At 37.1% G+C, this 23,747-nt stretch overlaps 1 protein-coding gene across 1 annotated transcript in view; it reads left to right on the forward strand.

Annotated features, from left to right (window-relative positions):
• UGP2 (UDP-glucose pyrophosphorylase 2) overlaps positions 1–23,747 on the forward strand; it is a gene marked incomplete in the record, with an annotated part of 652,430 nt that overhangs the window by 191,080 nt on the left and 437,603 nt on the right. Inside the window, 1 exon segment of the mRNA XM_044055543.1 lies at positions 8,538–8,645. Coding sequence (XP_043911478.1) covers positions 8,538–8,645 — 108 coding nt within the window.

Below are 23,747 nucleotides of genomic sequence, written 5' to 3' on the forward strand. Positions count from 1 at the left end.
GCCTGCAAAAAATCATTGATTAACTTCCAATAGTCCTTCAATTTTATACAGTCATAAAACATATGTGCCCAATCAGCATTTATTTCTACATTACATCTTTTACATAAGTTGTCTTTATTTATTTTATTCATCATTAAAGGTGTATAGAAGGATCTATGTAAAAAAATCCAAGTAAAAAGTCTCCAATTAATGGAAGAAGTAGTTTTATAAGCAGATTCCAATATATATTGTTTATCTTGTTGTTTTGGTGATTCACCATTAATGGAAATGAAATAATTCCAATAGGTATCTGAACTGTAATGAGTTTCTTCTCTGATAATTTTATGTATGTATGAGAGCTTACCTTTATCAGAAACTCTATGTTGTAAATTTAATATCAAGTAATCAATCAGTATTGGAACATATTCTTTAACTGTTAAAGACATTAAATCAATTTTATTAAGATGTTGTCTAAAAGTCTGAATTTCTAACCAACATGTTTCTCTCAAATCAAATTCTTGCTTTAAGAAGTCTAAATTTTTTACTTTATTATCAGACAGTAACTGATACCAATACTTTAGATCATTCTCTGTGACTAAAAGAGTTCTTTCAGAGGTGGTTGACAAAAGCATACCTTGTGTATACATTATAGGGAATAGAGTAAAATTCCATTCCTTATACTTAGGATGCATGAATATAAAATTACGATAACTGATAATAATGTTTAATGGGTAACTAACTATATATTTTGGTGTAATGGATGAAGTACAAAATTCTTTTAGTAACCATAACATGGGGTTATTTACAATAGTATTTTTATGTATTAAAGAGATTTTCATGAAGTGAATGCTAATTAGTTCCCAGTAATCTTTCCATCTTGCAACATATGACTGATCTATTAACAAAGTAATAACTTTTATAATAGAAGAGATAGTATATAAATTAAAGTCTGGAAATGAAATACCCCCTTGAGACCAGCTATTAGTATGTTTCTTTAATGCAATCCTAGGTCTATTAGGTGCCCATAAGAAATTTAACATTAGTGAATTCAATTTCTTAATTATTTTTGTAGGTGGGAGTATTATTGATTGTATTAAGTATAATATCTTAGGGAATACTATCATTTTAATAATTGTGAGTCTCTCTTCCATGGTAAAAAACATATTGTTCCAGCTATTGAAAAGATTTTGTATATTAAGAAGACAGGTACTATAATTATTATGTATAATAGATTTGATATCTTTAGTTAATATTATACCCAAGTAAGTTATCTGACCTGAGTTGGGTATATATTTGTTAAAATCATTAATGAGGACATTTTTTCGTGTGTATATTGGTAATATTTTAGTTTTTTCTTCATTGAATATTAAACCAGAGATATTTTTAAAATCCATCATTTTATCAAATAAGGACTGCATAGAAGAGTTAGATCCTGCTGATGTAATTAGAATATCATCTGCAAAAAGTTGAATTTTAGATATTGTATTTTCATCTATATCAAATCCTTCTATATCAGTACTGTTTCTGATCAAATTAGCCCAAGGCTCCATTATTAAAGTAAATAATAATGGAGAGAGTGGACACCCTTGTTTTGTACCTTTTAAAATGGGTATTTTTTGTGAGACATATGTTCCTATCTTAATGTAAGCCAATGCTCCTTTATATAGATGTTCAATTAGATTTACAAATGCATCTAAGAAGTTTGTGCACTTCAGTAAGATAAACAAGTAGTCCCAACTTACTGAATCAAATGCTGAACTTATATCGAGACTAATAAGTGTTAAACCTTTCTTTTTCCTATTTGCAAAATCAATTAACGTTAAAGTTCTCCGTATATTATCAAAAGTATTTCTATTTACAATAAAGCCTGTCTGGTCTATGTCTATAATGCCTGGGATGATTGTTTTTAATCTATCAGCAAAAATACTCATAAACATTTTATAGTCAACATTAAGTAATGAAATAGGTCTATATGAAGTGCATCTGGTTGGGTCTTTATTGTGTTTTAAAATTGGTGAAATAAATGTGTATTGCCAAGATGGGGGAGTTGTTAACTCATTTTGGGCCAAAATAAAAACCTTATGTATTAATGAGTAAGTACTTTTGGGAAGAATTTTATAGATCTCTGGTATAATACCATCATTACCTGGTGCTTTGTTTGATTTAAGCTTGTTTATTTGTGTAATAACCTCTGTATATGAAATATTTTTATCCATTAGTTTAGTCTGTTGTTTTTTGTTCATGTTTGTAGTTATAAATTTCTTTATTTTATCTTTAGGCTCCATGTTAATGTTATTATGATTAATTTTGTGAAAGTGATTTCTAAATTAATCTAATATTTCTGGTAAACTAGAAACATTCTTCTTTTTCCTTGGAGAGAAAATTTCTTTGATATGATTTTGTTTATTCAACCTTTTTGTTTTATTTTTAAGTCTATGTAAGTATTTGGGACTTATTGAGTAAGACAAAAACTTATATTTCTCTAATGTTATTTTAACTTTGAGTTAAAATTTCTTTGTATTTCTCATTTAATTTATTTATTTCTTCATTGAATTTTTTTGTCCATAATATTTTCTTTATTATTATGTTTGTATGAGTCTAATTTGCTTTGAATATCTAGTAATTCCTTGTCCCAAGATTTCCTTTTATTATTATACCATCTGATACTTTGTCCATATAAATATGATTTTAAAGCATCCCAAACATAAACAATGGAGACTTCAGGTGTATTGTTTAAGTCTAAAAAATGTTGCACTTCTGAAAGTATATAATCTTTATAGTCTTTTAGTTGAGTTAAGTATGCTGGTATCCTTTTGATCTGAACATTGTAAGTACTTTTTATCATAAACTCAAAGACAATTGAATTATGATCTGATATAGGACACAAAATGATTTTAGAATTAATCAAGTCTGTTACCATCTGGTTAGAAATAAAGACTCTATTTTTGAATAAGTTTTATATCTGTTAGAAAAAAAAGTGTATGGTAATGATTTTGAATCTGTCTGATTATTAATATCATTCAAATGATATAAATTAACAAAATCCTTTAAATGTTTTGCATTAGATGTAATTTTCCTTTTTCCTATAGTAGTAGTATCTTTTTCATGTAGGATACAATTAAAGTCACCTGCTAAAATAATATCTCCTATAGAAAATGATATGATCTTATTGAGATGGTGTTTCACTGTATTAATGCCAATTCCTGGTATCCAATATACATTGATTAATGTATATGTCTTTCCATTAATCTGTATTGTAACCATACAAAACATTCCTTTATCATCTTTATAAGACTTAATAGTTTTAGGTATGGGCATACTTTTATTCCATAAAATAGCCACTCCTCTTTTTTTCTGGGTGTGTTCTGAACTAACCAAGACTGTAGATTTATTACTGGCTAATTTATCAATATCCTTTTTCAGGAGATGTGTTTCTTGAAGGAATACTAAGTTGGCCCTATGCAAATTAATGTATCTCATTAAACTTGCCCTTTTACATGGGTTATTCAGTCCATTAATGTTTAAAGAAATTCCTTTTAGCAAAATCATTTAGCTTTTATAAACATATAAAACATATAATCAGAATAACAATTAACAAAATAAATGATATTATACCTCCTCCTTTAGGTGTACCATTAATTATAGCTGTATTTATTGAAAATCTTATGGGATTTTGTATAAGCTTCACTTTTATTTGTAGTGACAATGAGTTTATAAAATGTGTTGTGGATGTCAGAACTATATACAAACAACAATAAACAGGTGAAAATAATATTAGGATTAAACATTGCACCCAGCCTGGAGTTAAGAACTCCATCTTTGAGTAGCACATACCACTCAAGTTATCCCCCTATCCTAAGCAGCAGTACCTCAGCTGCCACCATATCAATTCAATACTAACTATTATTAACTAAAGTTAACCTCATTTAATTAGATTATCTAGTAAGACAAAGCTAAACAATTTATAAATCCGCTTCATATAAACAAATAAGAACATTTAGAAACAGCTCATATTACTATGTACATCTATTTTGTATAATACACTCATAATCAAAATAGCATTCTAATAAACTTGATAATGGGAATCAAGAAGAGAGAGAGAGAGAGAAAGGAAGAGAGAGAGAGGAAAAAAAGGGGGGGGCATATCTATATATTAGTTTATTAAAAGTTTGTAAAAATAAGTTCTTATGTTCATTTGGATTCAATAACTTAGGCTGTTATGGTTCAGACATTATATATATTAGGGTATTCCTACTTTCTGCCATAGAAATGCAGTTAACAGTTTTAAAAACTTTAAATTACTTGCACCAAAGCTTTCTTCTCATACTTATTATTGCCAGTAAATAAAATATTTATACTCATACATATGTTTACAAATCATACTGCACAGCAATGTAAATTCCTAGTTATACATAAATCATTATGAAGAAAGCCATCTGTATTTTATATATCTGAACTGCTGCTTTAAAATATGTCACATGACAGTTTCTTCTAAGATATAATCATAATGATACTTGTGCTTGTCAATTAGATAAGTCAAATGATTTATAACATTATATATGTTTAAATCATAAGCATTTATATACAATAATATGTTGCAGTCATGTAAGCTTTCAAAAACATGTGTATGTATGTTTTACCTTCTATGCCTTCTAAAATATCTCACTTGCTTACTATGGCATACTGAATCATTTAAAATCATAACTTTCATATTTTATAAATTACATCTTAAATAAGTAAGTTGTTATAAAGAGTAACTCGCATTTAGATGTCATAAAGTTCGTTTTTCATCACAAAGTCGCATTTACAGCAGTTCTACTTCCTGGAACAGTGTTCTTCTTGAATCTGCGATGTGTCAGTGTGAAATCGGGTCAGAGTTCAAAATGACTGCATTCAGCTTCTCTGCGTGTATTCTGAGTGTTGAAACTTTTAAAACAACTCAAGGACACTATTCACGAGGTAACCCACATCCCAAATTGTCTCCCTTAACATTCTGGCGGGAATTTTAGTAAATGCAAGTGACTGACATTCATTTAGTAATACAAATGAAACTAAACAGTGCAAAACCTTCGCGAAGTATTTTACAAATCATTACAGTCTCTATGACAGTGAAACCAAGCCTACAGTTATTTAACATATTATACAACTTATTTTTATATGCCCCATTTCATTTTCTCATACAAATCTTATTATATACATATATCAGTATTATCAGAAACATATAACTGTACTTATAAGAGAGAAAGTGAGAGAGAGAAAAAAAAGAAAAAGAGAGTAGAGAAAAAAAAAGAAAGAGAAGAAAGAAAAAAAAGGAAGCTACAAAGAGTATCTACAAATAAATATTACTTGCTGTTTGTATTAATAAAGTTAAACATGAAACATATTACTTACAACTATTTTAGTTCTAATTATTTGCAATTATATCATGACATTATTTGTAATCATGTATAAGCAATAAAGTCATGGTATAATATTTAGCAACAGTGTTTTAAACAGCATATATAGTTTTAAAGAACTAATAAGTTATTTCACTTTTTAAAGAACTAATAAGTTATTTCACTTTTTCCATATTTTTCATCATACTTCTCTCCTTGCCCTCCCCCACCCCTCACTAAATGCATAGTTTAAAAAGAATGCCATTATTTAAAACAAGAAGAGAAAGAAAATGTATCAAATTACTAACCTTAGGTCTCTTTATCACAAAGAGAAACAAGTTGATTGATAGCATGTTTGTTCCTCAGAGAGTTTGACTATTTATGAAACAAAAACAGTTCTTTGCACACAGAAAAATAACTTTGAATAAATCTTTAAAATATTTGTGGCTTTCTGGAGATGCAGTAACTGTATTTGAAGAGATTAAGAGAGAAGGGAAAAAATATAGAACATGTCATTTGTTTTTTTGTCTTTTTTGCTTCTCTGAAGTCTTCCAAGAAGTTCTTGTTGCCATCCTCTTTAACGAAGGACTTGTCCATTCCATATCTTCTATTTTATCTAATATCTTATTTTTTTTAATATACAGCAAAGCAGAGTCCAAGTCTTCAAAAATTCTAGGGCCATCAGGTAAAAAGATTTTTAGTTTGGCAAGAAATAAAAGGTAAGTTTTGAACTGTGCTTTCTTAAGCTCTCTTATTAATAGCAAAAAAACTTTTCTTTTAGTTATTACCAAGGAAGAATAGTCATTGTCAAAACACACAGTTGCCTCATTAATTTTAATAGGTGCTTTAGCCCATGCAGATTTTAATACCATCTCCTTGTCATAAGATGATAAAAATCTTACTATAACTGATCTAGGATACTTTTTGTTAGAGTTAAAATTAGATAAGGACCTATGGGCTCTTTCAATACCAAAAGAAAATGTTTCTGACAAGTCTAAAGTTTTGGGAAGCCAAGTATTTAAAAAGGAAGTAATGTTGTTACCTTCTATATTTTCTGGCAGTCCAAAAATCCTAATATTATTGCGTCTAGATCTGTTTTCCAGGTCATCAAGTTTGGATTGTAGGTGTGTGTTCTGCTTCAGCAAAACCTCAATGTTAATTTCTTCTTCCTGGATTCTGTTCTCCATATCATTAACAGTCTCTTCTATGCCTGTAATCTGATCCTTCTGTTGTTGCAAGTCTTGATGTAACAAATCCATTTGTTTTGTAGTTTTTTCTATGAAGTTATCAATTTTAGTATCCAGTTTGTCCATTTTGGTTGTTAGTTGCTGAATAGTAGATATCGGAGACTGAAGCTCTTTCTTGATGCTGGAATCCTGACGGTTTGCCTTACTGGAACTCATTTTGAACAGAGGTGATGAAAGAGAAATTTCCAAGATGATTTCTGACAGGAAAATTATTGAAATTTTCTTTCTTTTTTTAGATATTATTCAAGAAACTGATATTCCAAACGTATTTAGAAAGAAAATTATTTCATTAGTTGATTTTTAAAGTAATTATTTCCTGTCAGTGCAGTTAAGTTGGTGGAGCTGAAGAAATCTGCTGCTATCCTGTGTTCATCCTTGGCCACGCCCCCCAGGATTTGTTACATTTTCTGAAGGATTTGAAGTCTGAAACTCAAATGTATGCCATTGTTTATGACTTCACTCCTCAGATCATCCCATTAATTGTGTCAGATTTTATGAGGAACAGACCAAAAATATGAGCCAGAAATCTGGAGAGTCTCCAAAAATCTGTACAGTTGAGAGGTGTGGCAAATCACTACCATAACTTTTTTGCTAAAAACTACAGTTTTGTGAAAAATGGACCAAAAATATGAGGCAAAAATCTGGATATTCTGTGGAAATCTGTACAGTTGAAAAATGTAGTTTTGTGTTTTTGTGAGAGTCCTCATAAACACTGAATTTAATAACAAGATGTCTTAAACCAGCTTTGTTGATGGGGAAGTAAGGAAGCATAGCTCATAGAAAGTAAGGAAGCATAGCTACAGTATTCAGTATTATGTTTAAGTGTTTTTGTTTGGAAGTGTTTCTAAGGTGTTTTCTATGCAAAGAAAAGTAAAATAAATACTAGATTGAGGCAAACATTTGACTAAGTGACATTAGACTTTCATACAAATTTGACTTCCTCCTTTCTCTTCCACCCAGGGACTGCCTGAATGCTTGCGTGTATACACACATACACACACACAATCCCAGTGTGACCCTTTTAAAACTGCCTCTGTTGCAGAAAGGACCGACTTAAACTGTGATTGTAATTCCATCTAGAGGGTTTAACAGAGCTTTTAATTTAGGATGTTTTTATTGTTGCCATTACTGGATATTCATGATTTTTGAGTAGTGTTACCACCTTTCGTTGTGGCTAAACCCAGACTTAAGGCCACACCTCTCTCATCACCTGTAACCCTGCCCATCCCTGCCCCCTCTCCCATCCATGTTCTGCCACTATGACATCAGCTGACAGGCACACACTTTTTTTTTTTTTTTTTTCTGTTACTGATGCCTGCTTTCAGCCGATTTACTATGTTAGCCGATTTAACAAACTCGGTCTGTTTCCTTTTTTGAAACAGAATACTGGAGTTTGTACAGTGTTTTCCAGACTACTGGCGAATCAATTTGCTTTCCAGATAGTATGGGGGGAAAAAAACGATAGGTAGGCAAGACTGTTTTTTGGGTCTATATGATGGTATCGAATGGACTAAACAGTAAATGCGATTTAGTCGATCCGATACTGTCGAAATGGCAAAATAGCGAAGTCACAGAGCATCAAATTTTTTCCCAGGGAAAACTTTGGTAGGGCCGTCTTCGGGACTTTGCCATTTCCTCCACTATGGTGCAATCTCGGAGTTGGTATATTTAAGTAGGTTGTTTTTTTTTTATGGAGCAGCGAATTTTTTCGATGGGAAAAAATTTGCTGTTCCGTTTGTTCGATATTTTGTTTAGATATCGGTACGATGAAATAGTGTTCACTATTTTCATAGTACAATAATATAATATAGACGCTGTTTTTCAGTCATACTTTTACAGTTCTGTGATCATCCTAAAAATATTAAGAACCCCATTTGCATTGGCAATATTTATGATTTCTATGTGGAGTAACACAGATTTTTTCCTCCTCTTCTAGGCTACCAGAAAAGATTTGGAAGGATTTCAGAAACTTTTTCACAGATTTTTGAAGGAGAAAGGACCTGCAGTGGACTGGGGAAAGATTAAACCACCTCCTGAGGAATTGGTGAGTTTATTTTAAATTCTGTGCTGTCTATTTAATTTAAAAAAAAAAATTATCATATACAGGCTTTAAATATAGGTATTTTTCCTCCACAATATTTGACTTCTGAGCAAATGAAGTATAATAAAGTGTTTTCTTATGCAAAACTATAAAGACAAAGAGTTTTTCCTTCTAGAGCTGCGGGTTTGTTTGTATGATGTTGCTAACATTACAATTGTGATTTTTTTTTCCTACTCCCCAATTATTGAAATTTGTTTCCTGTTTATTATTCTAAAACCAGCAGACCAGCCACGTTACTGATGCTTATAGTATCACTTCGCTGAGATGCATTCCTTCCACTCTTCTTAGAGGTGCTTAAAGTTTCATAAGATTTGAATTGGATGGGACAGGGTGCAGCAGTCTGATTTGCTCTCAGCATTTAGTTCACCAGTCTGATTCTCTGCTGGGTAGTTCTGTGTGGAGTTAATCAACCACATCCTAGAGATCCATTGTAGGTGAATTGACCATCAGTTACATCACCCATTTTGTGTGTGTGTGTGGGAATACATGTGAATATTTTAAATTGGAGTAGCTTTTTGGATTTTTTTTTTTCACATTTTGAGAATCCTGTTCAAACACATCATCTCTGCAATCCCATTGTAATATGCAGTAAACTGCCAGAAAAGGGATGATAAAACTGATTGCATTCTTTTACAAATGAGCAGGCACCCTGGTGTGAATCTTTACCAACAACCTGGAGAGAGAGAACGAGGCTTTGTCCAAATATTTAGATTGGAACTATTAGGAAATGAGATGGACATGAGCTACTGTGATAGATAATATAGCAATAACCCACGCCTGGGTGTGGGTAATGCTGGATTTACCCACGGTTGGCGTGGTTTGGTCACGAGGGCGAAGCCCGAGTGGCTAAACAAAGCCAACCGTGGGTAAGTCCAGCATTACCCACACCCAGGCGTGGATTATTGCTATTATGCAATGACATATTTAAGAAAAAAAAAAATTACTTTTCTTAAATAATGGCATTGTATAATGCCTCTTTGCTGCCCTTCCTCAGCTGTCTGGTATTCTGCGGCAGTTCTGATGTACTGCGCATGCATATGCCTACGCAGTACATCAGAGCTGTGGGCAAAAGCAACGGAGAAAGCAAAATCTCCCTTGCTTTTTACAAACTGTTTCGCTATGTTAAATGGGTTTAACATAGCGAGACAGCTTTAAAAAAAACAACGGATTCTCTGTTGCTTTTTTTAAAGCTGTCTCGCTATGTTAAACCCATTTAACATAGCGAGACAGCTTTAAAAAAGGCAACAGAGAATCTCCGTTGCTTTTTTTAAAGCTGTCTCGCTATGTTAAACTCGTTTAACATAGCGAGACAATGTCAGGCAACGGAGATCTTGCCTTCTCCGTTGCTGTAAAAAAAAAAAAAAAAAGAGTTAAAGTAATGGAAAAAGTCCGGGCGACCGGACCTTTTTCCATTACTATAACTCTGATTTACAACGTGCACGCTGACCAATCAGCATGCAAGCATGCACATTTTTGAATATTAATGAGGGGTCATTGTATAATTGTGTTTAATGCACAATATCAGACCACATGATGCATATATTGGCACTCTGAATAGTACTAAGTGTGCAAATACTGAAAAAAGGTACCCATCTGTTAACATCAGAAGCAACCTGTGTATAAAATGTAAAGATAACTGCTGCTGCAAACATATCATAGCTTTATACATTTTTCATTGCTTTGAGATATCACATACCGATGTAGGGTATAAAAAGCATTTTGCACTGCTGGTTTAATAAAATTGCATTGATTTACCACTGTTTTTTTCTTTAGTAGTATTGGGTTATCTCCGTGAACAACACATAAGAGCACACTGACAGTTCACATGTATTTCGGTTCCTATGCTGTTTCTTTATAGAGTTGTCTTTATGAAGTGTTTTTCAGTATCATGAACACTGAGGTCATGGCAAAGACTATTTGCTGACCTCTGTTTTGATCTCCTTTTTGAAACATCTTTGTGGGCATCTTCGGACATAAAGTTTGACATATTCCTGCAGGATTTGAAGTTGTGGACAAGGTTTGTTTCTTTTCACACTTTGCTGTTTGCAGTTTTAACAAGCAACCTTGTAGATTGGCTTCCTTAAACCATCTAGCAGCTCTTCTAAAATTTCTCCGTAATTTTTCATATCAAGCCAGCCTTAGGCATAGTCCAACTAGGCGTCTGCCTAGGGCGCCGCTCTAGCAGGGGTGCTTTTCCAACATTTATTTGGTATAGGTAGACCAGGATGTGGGTACCGGGTGGTATGGAAGGGGGTTCTGTGGAGCCCTTTTACCTGGAGCACCAGTTGATCTAAGGCTGTTCATGTTTCAAATCTGAGAGATGTTATATAGTCCTATCTTGCCTACATTCTTACCCGTGGGTTCGGAGCCGAATATCGGCTCCAACTCAGCCGATTTTTTTTTTCTAGCTTGAAGGCTTTCATTGGCTGGGCTATGCAGGTATCCCTTAGTGCACTGCTCCATATCCCCAGATCTCGTTTGCCGCTCATGTAGCTCGGACGTGTTCTCGCTTGGCTGTGGCCAAGTACCTTTTTTTCTTGTCTTAAAGTTTTTTGGTTCATATTCGAATCTATTTTCATAGCTATTTGTCTAAAGTAGTGTTGATGTGTGATCATGTGATTGTCCGTGAGGTATCCCACTGACTGACTGACTTCCTTTGGGCTAGGCCCATTTCAGTTAGAGGGCCTAGTCCTCCTCCTCTTGCTGTGTGTGTGTGTGTGTGTGTGTGTGTGTGTGTGTGTGTGTACAGTCTAGACTGTTTAAGTTAGAGGTTTCGGCCATCCCCTTTCCTCGTGGTCATCAACCCCTTTTGTTGAGAGGTTGGTACTTGTTCTGTAGTGTGTGTGTTTGGTCACTGTTCAGTGTTCGTTCCTGCGTTTTGTGGTGTGAGTGCCTGTTAGTTCTTCTCAGATTTGTGTTTTGTCTTTTGGTGTGAATAGTAAGATATCCAAAGATCCCAAGGAATACAAACCTTCAGGTTTCAAAAAGTGCTCCAAATGTGGGTACAAAATGTCCATCACCGATGGGCATTCCATTTGTGTTTATTGCCTGGGAGTCATTCATCTGCAGGAGTCCTGCAGTTTTTGTTATGCGTTCCGTCCTAGAGGTCTCAAAGAGAGAAAGAATAAGCTAATTTTAAAGGGACTCTTGAAACCCTCTTTTGAAGAGGCTATGGATTTGTCTCCCATTCTGACAAGTCAAAGTCAGCTTCATCGGAGCCTCCAAAGAAAATCTCAAAAACTGCATTGACCTCCTCTGCTCCACTGTCCTCTGTGCCGCAGGAGGTGTCAGTGTTGACGGAACCGGCGTCAGCTCCAATTTTATTGGAACCTCTTAGGAGCCGATCGCCCAGTATCAGACCAGATGTTCTTCATCTCACATTGCTGCAGTCCTTACACTTGGGTAGTCCGCTGTCCTCGGTCGGCCCGAATATCAAAGTATAAGGCTGACGTCGGTCAAGGCGCATTTGACTGACATCAGGACGTCAGGGTACAAATGCGCATGACCGACGTCATATCCTCAGTCTTTTTTGCCGCATGGTCCGATGCAGAAGCAGCATTGCAAGTGCCGGTTGGCGTTCTGAGATTTTTCGATTTCGAAGTTTCAGACCGAGTTCAAAGTTGGCTAAGTACCCGTTGGGAATATTTTAGTTTTTCTTGCCTCAGTGATTTACCGGATGTCAGAAAAAGTCAATAATTGCATTTCTTGTGGGAAACAGATACCGCATAGAGATTATCATACTTTGTGTATTCCTTGCTTAGGGCCTGAGCACGACGTTGTTGGCTGTCGCTCTTGTGCTAGATTTAATAAACGCACTATAAAGAGGAGATTGGATTGTGCAAGGTTAGTCTTTGGGAAGCGGTGCAATTATAACATGCCGTCGGATGCTCCGACGCCCGCCTCTACAAAGAAGCGCAAGGACAAAGCAGTTGAGCCTAGACTGGAAGAACCGTCTGTACCGGACGCCGGTTCTTTAGAGGTGTCGGTGGAGCCGGTGGCTACACCGGAGGTTTCTTTGTGTTCCCAGGGTGAGACTTTAGTATTGCAAGATGTGGCCTCTCAGGAGGCAAGTCAAGCTGAGGGGGCTTCTCAGGTTACTATACTCCCCTCCCTTCCAAGGGTGGCTAGGCCCTCTCCTTCTGTTTCTAAGGCTTCTCCCAGGGGCAGGCCAGGTTTAGCTTCAGTTGGTGTTACCCCTAGCTCTTCAGGTACTGTGCCCAAGAAGCATATGCTTAAAATGGCAGAAGATTTGATTACTTTGATTAGAGGTTCTATGCCCCTCCTGATAAGAGGCCTAGGGTGGAGCCTGAGCTGGGGGGTTTTGAGCAGGCTTCAGATGTGTCAGAGTCTTCTGATTCTGATGTGGATGATTCTACTCCTTCTGCTTCTCCTCCTGAGGATTTTTCTTTTTCAGAAACTCTTCATTCCATGAGGGAGCATTTTAAGTGGGAAGGTCAGGACTTCTCTGATTCCAGGAAAAGGCTTAGGGAATTTTTGTTTTTACCCCAGCATAGGCCTTTGGCTATACCTCCTGTTTTGGATGTAGTGGAAGATGTTTTTACAGAGGCTTCCCTTAATCCTGATTCGTTGCCTCCTGCTCCTGTTAAGCCGGATAGGTATTACAGGGTAAAAATAAAAAACACACCAAACAGCCAGTAAGTAGCAGCAATTCTCCTTATATTTCCAAGACCTGGTACCTCGGCATCTCGCCTTCAATGGGTCACAATACATTACAAAAAATAACAGTCTTTATACACGAATCAATTACAGCAATTATTCAATTAATTAAACAATTAACCTCAAAAATGGAGGGAAAAAAACTTTTAAGTTATTATTTTGAATAGCTTATATATTTTTTCTTATTATACACATATATATATATATATATATACATATATATGCAAATTACTAAAAACTTTTATATTAAATATTATATATCTTTCATAATATAATATAATTTCTTATAATGTGAATTATGAAATATAACATACAAAATGAACATTATTATTGCATTTTAACAAATTGAACAATGAATTAATTCTTCAAATGCCTAATTCTAAATTCAAGCCAAAAGGCCTTAATGTATTAAACTTCAGAATCATCCTAGTTTCAAGTTCTAACAATTTATCACAAATATTATCACCCTTAATGCAATTAGGTTTGCCTAATATACTAAATTTTAAACAATCAGATTTTCCCTCATGTGTCTCACAAAAATGCTTCGCAACCGGACTGAATGCACTTGAATTCCTAATGTCTCTTAAATGTTCTAAGATTCTCAGTCTTACCATTCTTTTAGTTTGCCCAATATACCACATATTATGACAACTACACCCTAATATATAAACAACACCACTGGATCTGCAGTTAAAGTAATACATGGGGTTATGGTTAACATTATTAATGGATCTAATATTAATAATTCTGTCACAAATACTACAAGAGTTACATCTGAAGGAACCAACATTGGAAGCATAATCCATTCTTTTTGTACAAAGGTTATTATTTAATATTTCTTTTAAGTTCTTTCCTGTTTTATATGAAAATATGATTTTGCGTGGAAAAAGCTTACCTATGAGCTCATCTTCACTGACCAAGTACCAAAATTTTTTAATTAGGGAAACAAATATTTCAGAAAAAGCTGTATATTTTGTTACAAAAAATATATTTTCAACATCATCATCATCTTTCTCAACCATCCCTGAAAATTGCCAATATGGCTTCCTAAAGCTTCCATGTTTGTTCAAAATATCATTCATATGATCCAATAGTAGTTTTTCATCATAGCCCCTGTTATTCAATCTCAAAAATACCTCTTTTAGCTCATAGTTTAATTCAGATACCATACTGGTATGTTGGTGTATTCTTTTGAATTCACCATAGGGCAAAGCTTTTAATAAATGAGGAGGGTGCATGCTGGACGATGCAAAACATGTTTGCTGAGGTATCCTTTCTATAGGGCCTATACTCAATCTTGTTGTTACTTATGAATAAAGTTAAGTCCAAAAAATTAATCTGATTCCGATTGACCTCATAAGAAAAAGACAGACTATGTTCATTATCATTCAATTCTTCAAAAAATTCACAAAACTCATAAATATCCCCTTTGCATATGAATATCAGGTCATCAATGAACCGTTTATACAAGATAACCTTATTATGAAAAAATATGCTAGGATAAATGAACTTTTTCTCAAAAAAATCCATGTATATTACGGCATAATTGGGAGCATAGGCAGCTCCCATTGCCGTTCCTTTTTTTTGTAAAAAATATTCACCATTAAATGTGAAATAATTATGGGTCAAACAGAATTCCAAAAGTGAGATCAAAAAATTAGTTCTGGGACCTTCACCTAACATAGTGGAGATCGCATCAAGTCCCCATCTAATGCTGATGTTAGTATATAATGATTTAACATCAATAGTCACCCAATAATAGTCACTATCCCATGTTATCTTCTGTACTTCATTTATTAACTCCTGGGTGTTACTAATATGAGCACTAACCCTACTGATGTAAATTTTTAGTTGTGAATCCAGGAAAACATTAACATTTTCCAAGAAAGATCCAATCCCCGACACTATAGGCCTACCAGGGGGCTTATTAAGATCCTTGTGAATCTTAGGTAAGGCATATAGTATGGGTGAAACAGGGTCCTTTATGTACATTTTATTAACATCAACATTAGAAAAAAATCCCAATCGTTCTCCCCTTTCCAAAAGATTGAGAAGTTCTTCATTATACAATTTAAGTGGGTCCCTACTAAGTTTTGTGTATTCATCATTATTCTGGAGCAAATTGTTAACCATAACACAGTAATCAGATTTATTTTGTATCACCCAATTACCCCCTTTGTCAGCACATTTAAATATGTAATTGTTCTTAAGTTTCCTAAGATCCTGTAAAGCCAGCCACTCTTCTTTTGTAAGGTTAAATTTCTTCTTTTCTTTACAGAACTGCTTAAACATTAGTTCAGTTTCCTTTAAGAGAACTTTCTGAAACACCTGAATGGCTGGCACTGATATGGTAGGAATAAACCTATTTTTCACATTTCTAAATTTAGGCATTTTTAACCTACCATATCCTGTGTTAAAGCTGACATTAGAGGTAACATCAACATCACATTTAATAGAGCAAACATTACTCTCTCCAAAAATATTACTTTGTTCATCATTTCCTTCACTTTCGTCATACTCATAATCATATATGGACATATTTAGCAAACTATCATCAAATTCACTAACATTAAGAACCCCATCTTCAGTTTCATTAACATTAGAAACACTAATATTAACATCCACATTACAATATTTTTTGAAATAAACTCTTAACAATAATTTGCGAATAAACACTTTCACTTCTAAATAAATATCAGCAAATGAGGGAAAAAAAGTTGGAACAAATTTGCTCCCCTTATTCAAAACATTCCTCATGCTATCACATAATTGCAAATCAGATAAGTTAACACACTCAAAAGAGTTAACACTGTGATAAGTCCAATTAGATATATTAATGTCCAAACCTTCATTTTCATTTTCATTTAAAGCGATTCCGACCTTTTCTACCATTTCTGCCATTCCGCCCCTTATTGCAGGTCTCATTTTGAAAATTGGCATCTTCCGTTGAACTTAGGTTGGGCTCTTCACTCGACATTTCCGCATTATCCTTGTTGACCACTCGGTTAGGTGCAGTAGTTCGAGCAAAGGAAACATTTTTTACACTGTTTTCCTTTTCAGTAGATGAAAATGAAGAGGCGGACGCCGAATAATTTCGGCGCTTAGAACTACGTGTCCAACTCCGCCCCCTAGATTGTCCACGCACAGGTTCACGTTGCCAATTAAAAATGATGCCTGACTCATAATCTTTAATGTCCCGGACCAACTTATTGTGCTTTTTTTGCACAACATCTGCCTCTAGTTTAGTCATTTTTTCATTAATGTTAACCATCTGAGCTCTGTAGTTGACCTCAGAAACAAGCTCATTTTGTAGAGTGGAAATTTCCGATTTTAACTTTTCATGATTTCTTTGGTTGCGTTGAATAAGTATACGCAACCAACCTATAGTACATGCAAGTGAAGTCTGTTTCCACTCTTCAAGAAGATCACCTTCTTCATCTGAAAAAGGTGCCGCAGGCAGCTTATCAATACGCAAGCCCCTAGGTGTAATATTGAGACTTACGTATTTTTCCAATAAGCTAGTGTCAAAGTATAGAGCGACTTCCTTGGCCATAAGTTTATTCAGCTGGGCAAAACGAGCATCAGTGTCCGCATTTTTCCCTAGACTCCACGGATCACGGCTGGTAAACCTCTTATCTCGCTCCATTATCATATCTTGAAACAACATAATGTTCACTGCATTAAGCATAGCTCCGTTCGGAGCCTTCAGTGCTTGACATCACTCAAAGAATTCCAACAATTCACAATTCACAATAGGAATGTCATTCAAAATAACCTCCAGAAAATGCTGCAAATACGGCTTGGATCCAAATAGTAACCAAACAACGCAGAAGTAAGAATAAAAAACACACCAAACAGCCAGTAAGTAGCAGCAATTCTCCTTATATTTCCAAGACCTGGTACCTCGGCATCTCGCCTTCAATGGGTCACAATACATTACAAAAAATAACAGTCTTTATACACGAATCAATTACAGCAATTATTCAATTAATTAAACAATTAACCTCAAAAATGGAGGGAAAAAAACTTTTAAGTTATTATTTTGAATAGCTTATATATTTTTTCTTATTATACACATATATATATATACATATATATGCAAATTACTAAAAACTTTTATATTAAATATTATATATCTTTCATAATATAATATAATTTCTTATAATGTGAATTATGAAATATAACATACAAAATGAACATTATTATTGCATTTTAACAAATTGAACAATGAATTAATTCTTCAAATGCCTAATTCTAAATTCAAGCCAAAAGGCCTTAATGTATTAAACTTCAGAATCATCCTAGTTTCAAGTTCTAACAATTTATCACAAATATTATCACCCTTAATGCAATTAGGTTTGCCTAATATACTAAATTTTAAACAATCAGATTTTCCCTCATGTGTCTCACAAAAATGCTTCGCAACCGGACTGAATGCACTTGAATTCCTAATGTCTCTTAAATGTTCTAAGATTCTCAGTCTTACCATTCTTTTAGTTTGCCCAATATACCACATATTATGACAACTACACCCTAATATATAAACAACACCACTGGATCTGCAGTTAAAGTAATACATGGGGTTATGGTTAACATTATTAATGGATCTAATATTAATAATTCTGTCACAAATACTACAAGAGTTACATCTGAAGGAACCAACATTGGAAGCATAATCCATTCTTTTTGTACAAAGGTTATTATTTAATATTTCTTTTAAGTTCTTTCCCTTTTTATATGAAAATATGATTTTGCGTGGAAAAAGCTTACCTATGGGCTCATCTTCACTGACCAAGTACCAAAATTACAGGGTGCCTGAAGCTCATAAGTATCTTTTTAAGAGTCCTAGGGCAGACCCAGAAACTGTCAGCCAGGGGCCTAAAGGTGTTAAGGCTTCTGTTGTTAAGAATCCGGTTCCTGCAGACAAAGAGGCTAGGGCCTTGGATAGATGGGGAAAGAAAGTTTATACTTCTTCCACTCTTGCTATGAGGGCTTTGAATTGCCAGTTTCACATGTTGAAATACCAAAACTATCTCCTTTCTCAATTAAAGTCTAAGGTTGAAGCTTTGGCAGTAGGTATTGATTGTAAAGAGTTGCAAGATTTAGTGCATGTTTCTGAACAGGTGGGTAAGCATTCTTTGCAATGTGGTTTTGATGCTGTACAGGCCTCGTCTAGGGTGGCTGCCACTGGGTCAGTTCTTCGCAGGCACACCTGGCTAAGGGATCAAAATTTGTCTGAACATGTTAAAACAAGGATTTTAGATGCTCCTTTACAATCTGACGTGTTGTTTGGTCCTCCTGTTGAGGCAGTTTTAAAGAAAATGGAAGACAAAGCGAAGTCTATGCAGACTGTTAAAGATTTTTTGCAGGTTCAGCCTCCAAAGTTTAGCAGAAATTGGCCTGCTAAAGGGTGGACGTATCCTTCTTATGATTCCCAGTCTAGGGGTAGATCTAGACGTGGTAGGGGCAGAGCTCAGGGCTCTTTCAGGCCTAGAACAGGGAGTTCTCCTGCACAGTCTTCAGGTGAGGGCAGGGGTCAGTCCTTTCGTAAACAGACCCAATGACCTACCTTTTCAGCTGCCAGAGCCTTCTCGTCTGGCAGCACCTTTGGGAGGAAGGTTGGCACTTTTCAAAGAAAATTGGAGTTTAATTACCCAAGACAAATGGGTATTGGATATCATTCACCAAGGTTACAGGTTTTATTTTCATACCTTGCCTCCGTTCAGGGGCATGCCAGACGTTCCTCCTCAACAAAGAATAGAGGCTCACAAGCAAATTTCTCTGTTACTTCAACTAGGGGCCATACAGCCGGTCCCTATGCCAGAAGTGGGCCTAGGATTTTATTCTCGCCTGTTCCTAGTACCAAAGAAGGGGAACACGTGGAGACCAATTTTGGATCTATCTATCCTCAACACTTATCTGGACATTCCCAAGTTCAAAATGTTGACGTTACAACAGCTTTTGCCTCTGCTAGGCAAAGATCATTGGATGGTAACTTTGGATCTCAAGGAGGCTTACCTTCATGTTCCTATCAGACTAAGTTGCAGGAAGTATCTGCGTTTTCGAGCTGGGACTTTTCACTATCAGTTCTCTGCATTGCCCTTTGGCTTATCTACTGCTTCCAGAGTGTTCACAAAAGTTCTGGCTCCAGTGATAGCTTTCTTCAGGCTGAAAGGAATACAGATCTATCCTTATTTGGACGACTGCCTGATTCTGGCTCAAGGAAGGGAAGAGCTTCTTCGTCATTTGGAATATGTGATAGCAGTGCTAAGATGCCTAGGGTATTCTGTGAACGAAATAAAGTCCAGTCTAGTACCCTCTCAAGACATGTGCTTTCTGGGTGTGAGACTGAATACAGCATCCCAGATGGCCTTTTTAACCCCGGACAAACAAAAGAGTCTATCCCTTTACTTCCATCAGCTATCTCATCAGTCCGGGCTGACTGCAAGGGCAGTCCTTCAAGCCTTAGGGTTCATGGCATCTTGTATTCTGGTGCTTCCCAATGCCAAACTGCATATGAGGAAGCTACAATGGTATCTCAAAATGTATGGACACAGCACTGCCAGGATCTAGACACTGTCATTCAAATAATACCTTGCATTCAAAAGGAATTTTTGTGGTGGGCTCAGGAATGTCACCTAAACAAGGGACTCTCTGTGACCCGGCCAGAGGCGAGTCAGATTTTAACGACAGATGCCTCAGACAAAGCTTGGGGAGCTCATCTAAATGGAAAGTGGATACAAGACAAGTGGCCTGCCAGACTACAGCATCTACATATCAATCTAAAGGAGATGTTAGCAGTCCAGTTTGCATTAATAGCTTTCAAGGATTTACTTCTTCCAGGGCAGGTGTTGATTCTAACAGACAACACAACTGTCATGTGGTACATCAACAAGCAAGGGGGAATGCATTCTTACCCTCTATGCAGGCAAGCAATGATTTTGTGGGAGACTGCTCTCAAGTTACAACTCAATCTTCAGGCAAGGTTTCTGCCAGGAGCACAGAACTCCTTAGCAGATGTGTTGAGCAGAACAACTATGGATCCCCACGAGTGGAAATTGGATCCTCATGTGTTTCAGAAATTGACAGTGTCATGGGGAACTCCAGACATAGATCTGTTCGCTTCTCCACTAAACCATCAGCTGCCAAAGTTTTGCACAAAAGGTTTCATCCCACAGCTTGGAAAGTGGATGCTCTTTCTTTCAATTGGAGCAATCTTCATGTGTATGCCTTTCCACCTCTGCCTCTCCTCCCAAAGGTACTTCTAAAGGTCAGACAGGACAAGCCAAGGATGATTTTAATAGCTCCAGATTGGCCTCGACAGCACTGGTACCCATTACTGAGAAGTCTGGTACGGAAGCCTCCATGGCCTTTGCCTTGATTCCACACCTGTTGTCACAGGAGGACAGCCATTTGCTCAATGTCAAACTTCACTCTCTTCACCTAACAGCCTGGCATATTCTGTTTTGAACCATAAAGGGTCTCAACTTCCACAACAAGTTTTGAATGTGATTTTGGAAGCTAGAAGGCCTAGTACAAGGAAAGTGTCAGATAAATGGAAGAGATTTTTATTTTGGAGTGCAGCAAAGATTTTGATGTTTCTGAGCCTAATTTGAGTGTGGCTCTTCAATATCTTACTGAGTTACTGGACAAAGGTTTGTCTTTCTCTTCTATTAAGGTTCATGCTGCAGCAATTTCGCTCACTATGATTGTGACCCACCATTGTTTTCTCATCCTTTGTTCAAGCAATTTCTTAGAGGGGCAAAGAATATAAGACCCCCACAAAGAGCTCCTACTCCTGCTTGGGATCTCAATTTTGTGTTGGAGAAACTCACTCTACAACCTTTTGAGCCTGCAGCTACTTCTGAGTTGAAATATTTGTCATGGAAGACTGCTTTTTGTTGGCAATTACTTCTGCAAGAAGGGTTTCTGAATTGCAGGCCCTTATGGCGGTTGAGCCTTTCTTGATTTTCCATAAGGATAGGGTATCATTACGTACTAATCCTTCCTTTATGCCTAAGGTGGTTTCTAGTGTGGCTTTAAACCAAACTATTCATTTGCCTACTTTTTATGCAAATCCTCAAAATAAAGGGGAAAAGATTTTGCACACTTTAGATGTACACAGGCAGTTGCGATATTATTTGGACAGAACTAAAGGGTTCAGGCAGTCTCAGCAGTTGTTTGTTTCTTTTGCTTTGAGTTCTCAGGGCAAGCCTGTGTCAAAACAAACTATTTCTAAGTGGATTGGGTTTTGCATTGCTTTCTGTTATTCCCATCATGGCAAGGAGATTCCAGCTGGGATTAGGCCTCATTCCACTAGGGCTACTGCCACTTCAACAGCTTATGTGAGGGGAGTGGCAACCAAGGATATTTTGGAGGCAGCTACTTGGAGTTCAGTGCATACTTTCTCTAGGCATTATCACCTGCCACTTTACTCTAAATCCAGGGCTGGTTTTGCCACTGCTGTTTTACAGGGCATCTTGGCAGCTCCTGCTTCCTTGTAGTTAGCCATCCTCCCTTACCTCTGCTTTGGGATTCTACCCAAGTGTAAGGACTGCAGCAATGTGAGATGAAGAACATAGTACAGTTTTGTACCTACCATAAATGTAGATGTTCGAAGATCCACATTGCTGCAGTCCAATTTACCCTCCCTCCTTCCCCTCTGTAGTTAGAGGTGGTTGTGTGGGTTGGGTTGTACATATTGTGTATTTTGTATATATATTGTACATATAGTTAGTGCAAGGGTGGTGGGTTGGTTGTTTGCTGTCTTTTGGTTTTGACCTTTATTTTTAGGGTCTTCTGACATCTGGGGCAAGAAAAGACTGAGGATATGACGTCGGTCATGCGCATTTGTACCCTGACGTCCTGATGTCAGTCAAATGCGCCTTGACCGACGTCAGCCTTATACTTTGATATTCGGGCCGACCGAGGACAGCGGACTACCCAAGTGTAAGGACTGCAGCAATGTGGATCTTCGAACATCTACATTTATGGTAGGTACAAAACTGTACTTTTCTCCCTCCCTGTCTTCCAAATCCTCCAGGACCCTTTCGGATGTGGATGTTGATAGGGTGGTTCAGAGGCTCCTCCAGTCACCGGTTTTGGCAAAATTATATTCGGCTCTGGCCCAGTCGGCTCCGGAACCAGTCCCGATCCTGTCTTCGATCATTCCTCCGAGCGCATCTGTTTTCAGAGCCGGAGTGTTCCGCGCCGTGTGATGTTACTAAGCCGGCTTCGATGGCCCCTTTGGCTCCATCGGTACTGACATCGGCTCCGACCCTGTCAGCTCCTTTCTCCGGGTTCGGGTCTCTGTATTCTTCGGTCAGGCCCGAGGGGGATGTCTCTGGGTTTATTTCGGTCCCGAGCCTCCCTCTCAGTGCCTCTGCTCAGGGAACTCCGACCCCCGTCATGGCCTCTGAGGCCGGTCACTCCTCTGATTCGGTGGGGCCTGTCTTCGAGGCTATGCCGACCGCCCAGGCCAGATCGTCAGCTACATCAGGCGGGTCGGTCACTCTGTCCCCCACCACTCCGGTGAGAGCTTCGGATCACCACCCATCCATGGACAGCAGAGCACCAGGGCCTACGGATACCCCCATGAGTGGTCCCCAGCTTTCTGAGAGTCCCTCAGTTTGTGCCTGAGGAGTCCCCTAGAAAGAAGACGTGCAAGAGGAAGCACATAGACTCCCAGGATGAGTCCCTCACCTCTGATACTGACCTCGAGGAATCGGAGGGGTCCCCCAAGTCATACTCTGATGAGGTTTCCTTCTCCGACATCCTGGAGATACTGAAACAGAGGTTACTGGCCATCCAAAAGAGGTGACTGGCCATCCAAAGCCCCCTCCAAGGAGGAGTCAGTATTCCTTAAGGCTTTTGGTGCTCAGCCCTCCGCCTCCTGGGTGTCTCCACCTTTCGACGAGCTCCTTGATCTGATGTGTCGAAGAGTGTGGGAAACCCCTAATTCTGTAGAACCCGTGCCCAGGTGTCCCAACAAGTTTCTTTCTACCCCCCAGGGCAAAGAGTTTCTGTCTAAAGGAGTCCCTGTAGATGCCATGGTGGTGGCGGCAGCCACTCGGAAAGAAGTAGCAAAGTCTTCTTCATTTGTCCATCCTCCTAACAAGGAGTCTAGGACCATGGATCGGTACGGGAAGCATACCCTCTCGTCAGCAACCTTTACCTTACGGTCGCTGAATTACCTGTCCCATTTCACTCTGCTCCAGAGGGATCTCCTCAAGGAGTTAGGTAGACTTGCGGGTAACGTTCCTGAGGTGGTGGCTCAGACGGTTAACGCCCAGGTCTCTACCCTCAATTCCATTGTCATCTCATCCATGCGGCTCATTTCATATGCAGCTGAGGGAGCGGGTAGGGCAG

Source organism: Protopterus annectens, chromosome 1.part2 (assembly GCF_019279795.1).
Source record: "Protopterus annectens isolate FY-2018-M chromosome 1.part2, PAN1.0, whole genome shotgun sequence".
NCBI classification, from domain to species: Eukaryota; Metazoa; Chordata; order Ceratodontiformes; family Protopteridae; genus Protopterus; species Protopterus annectens.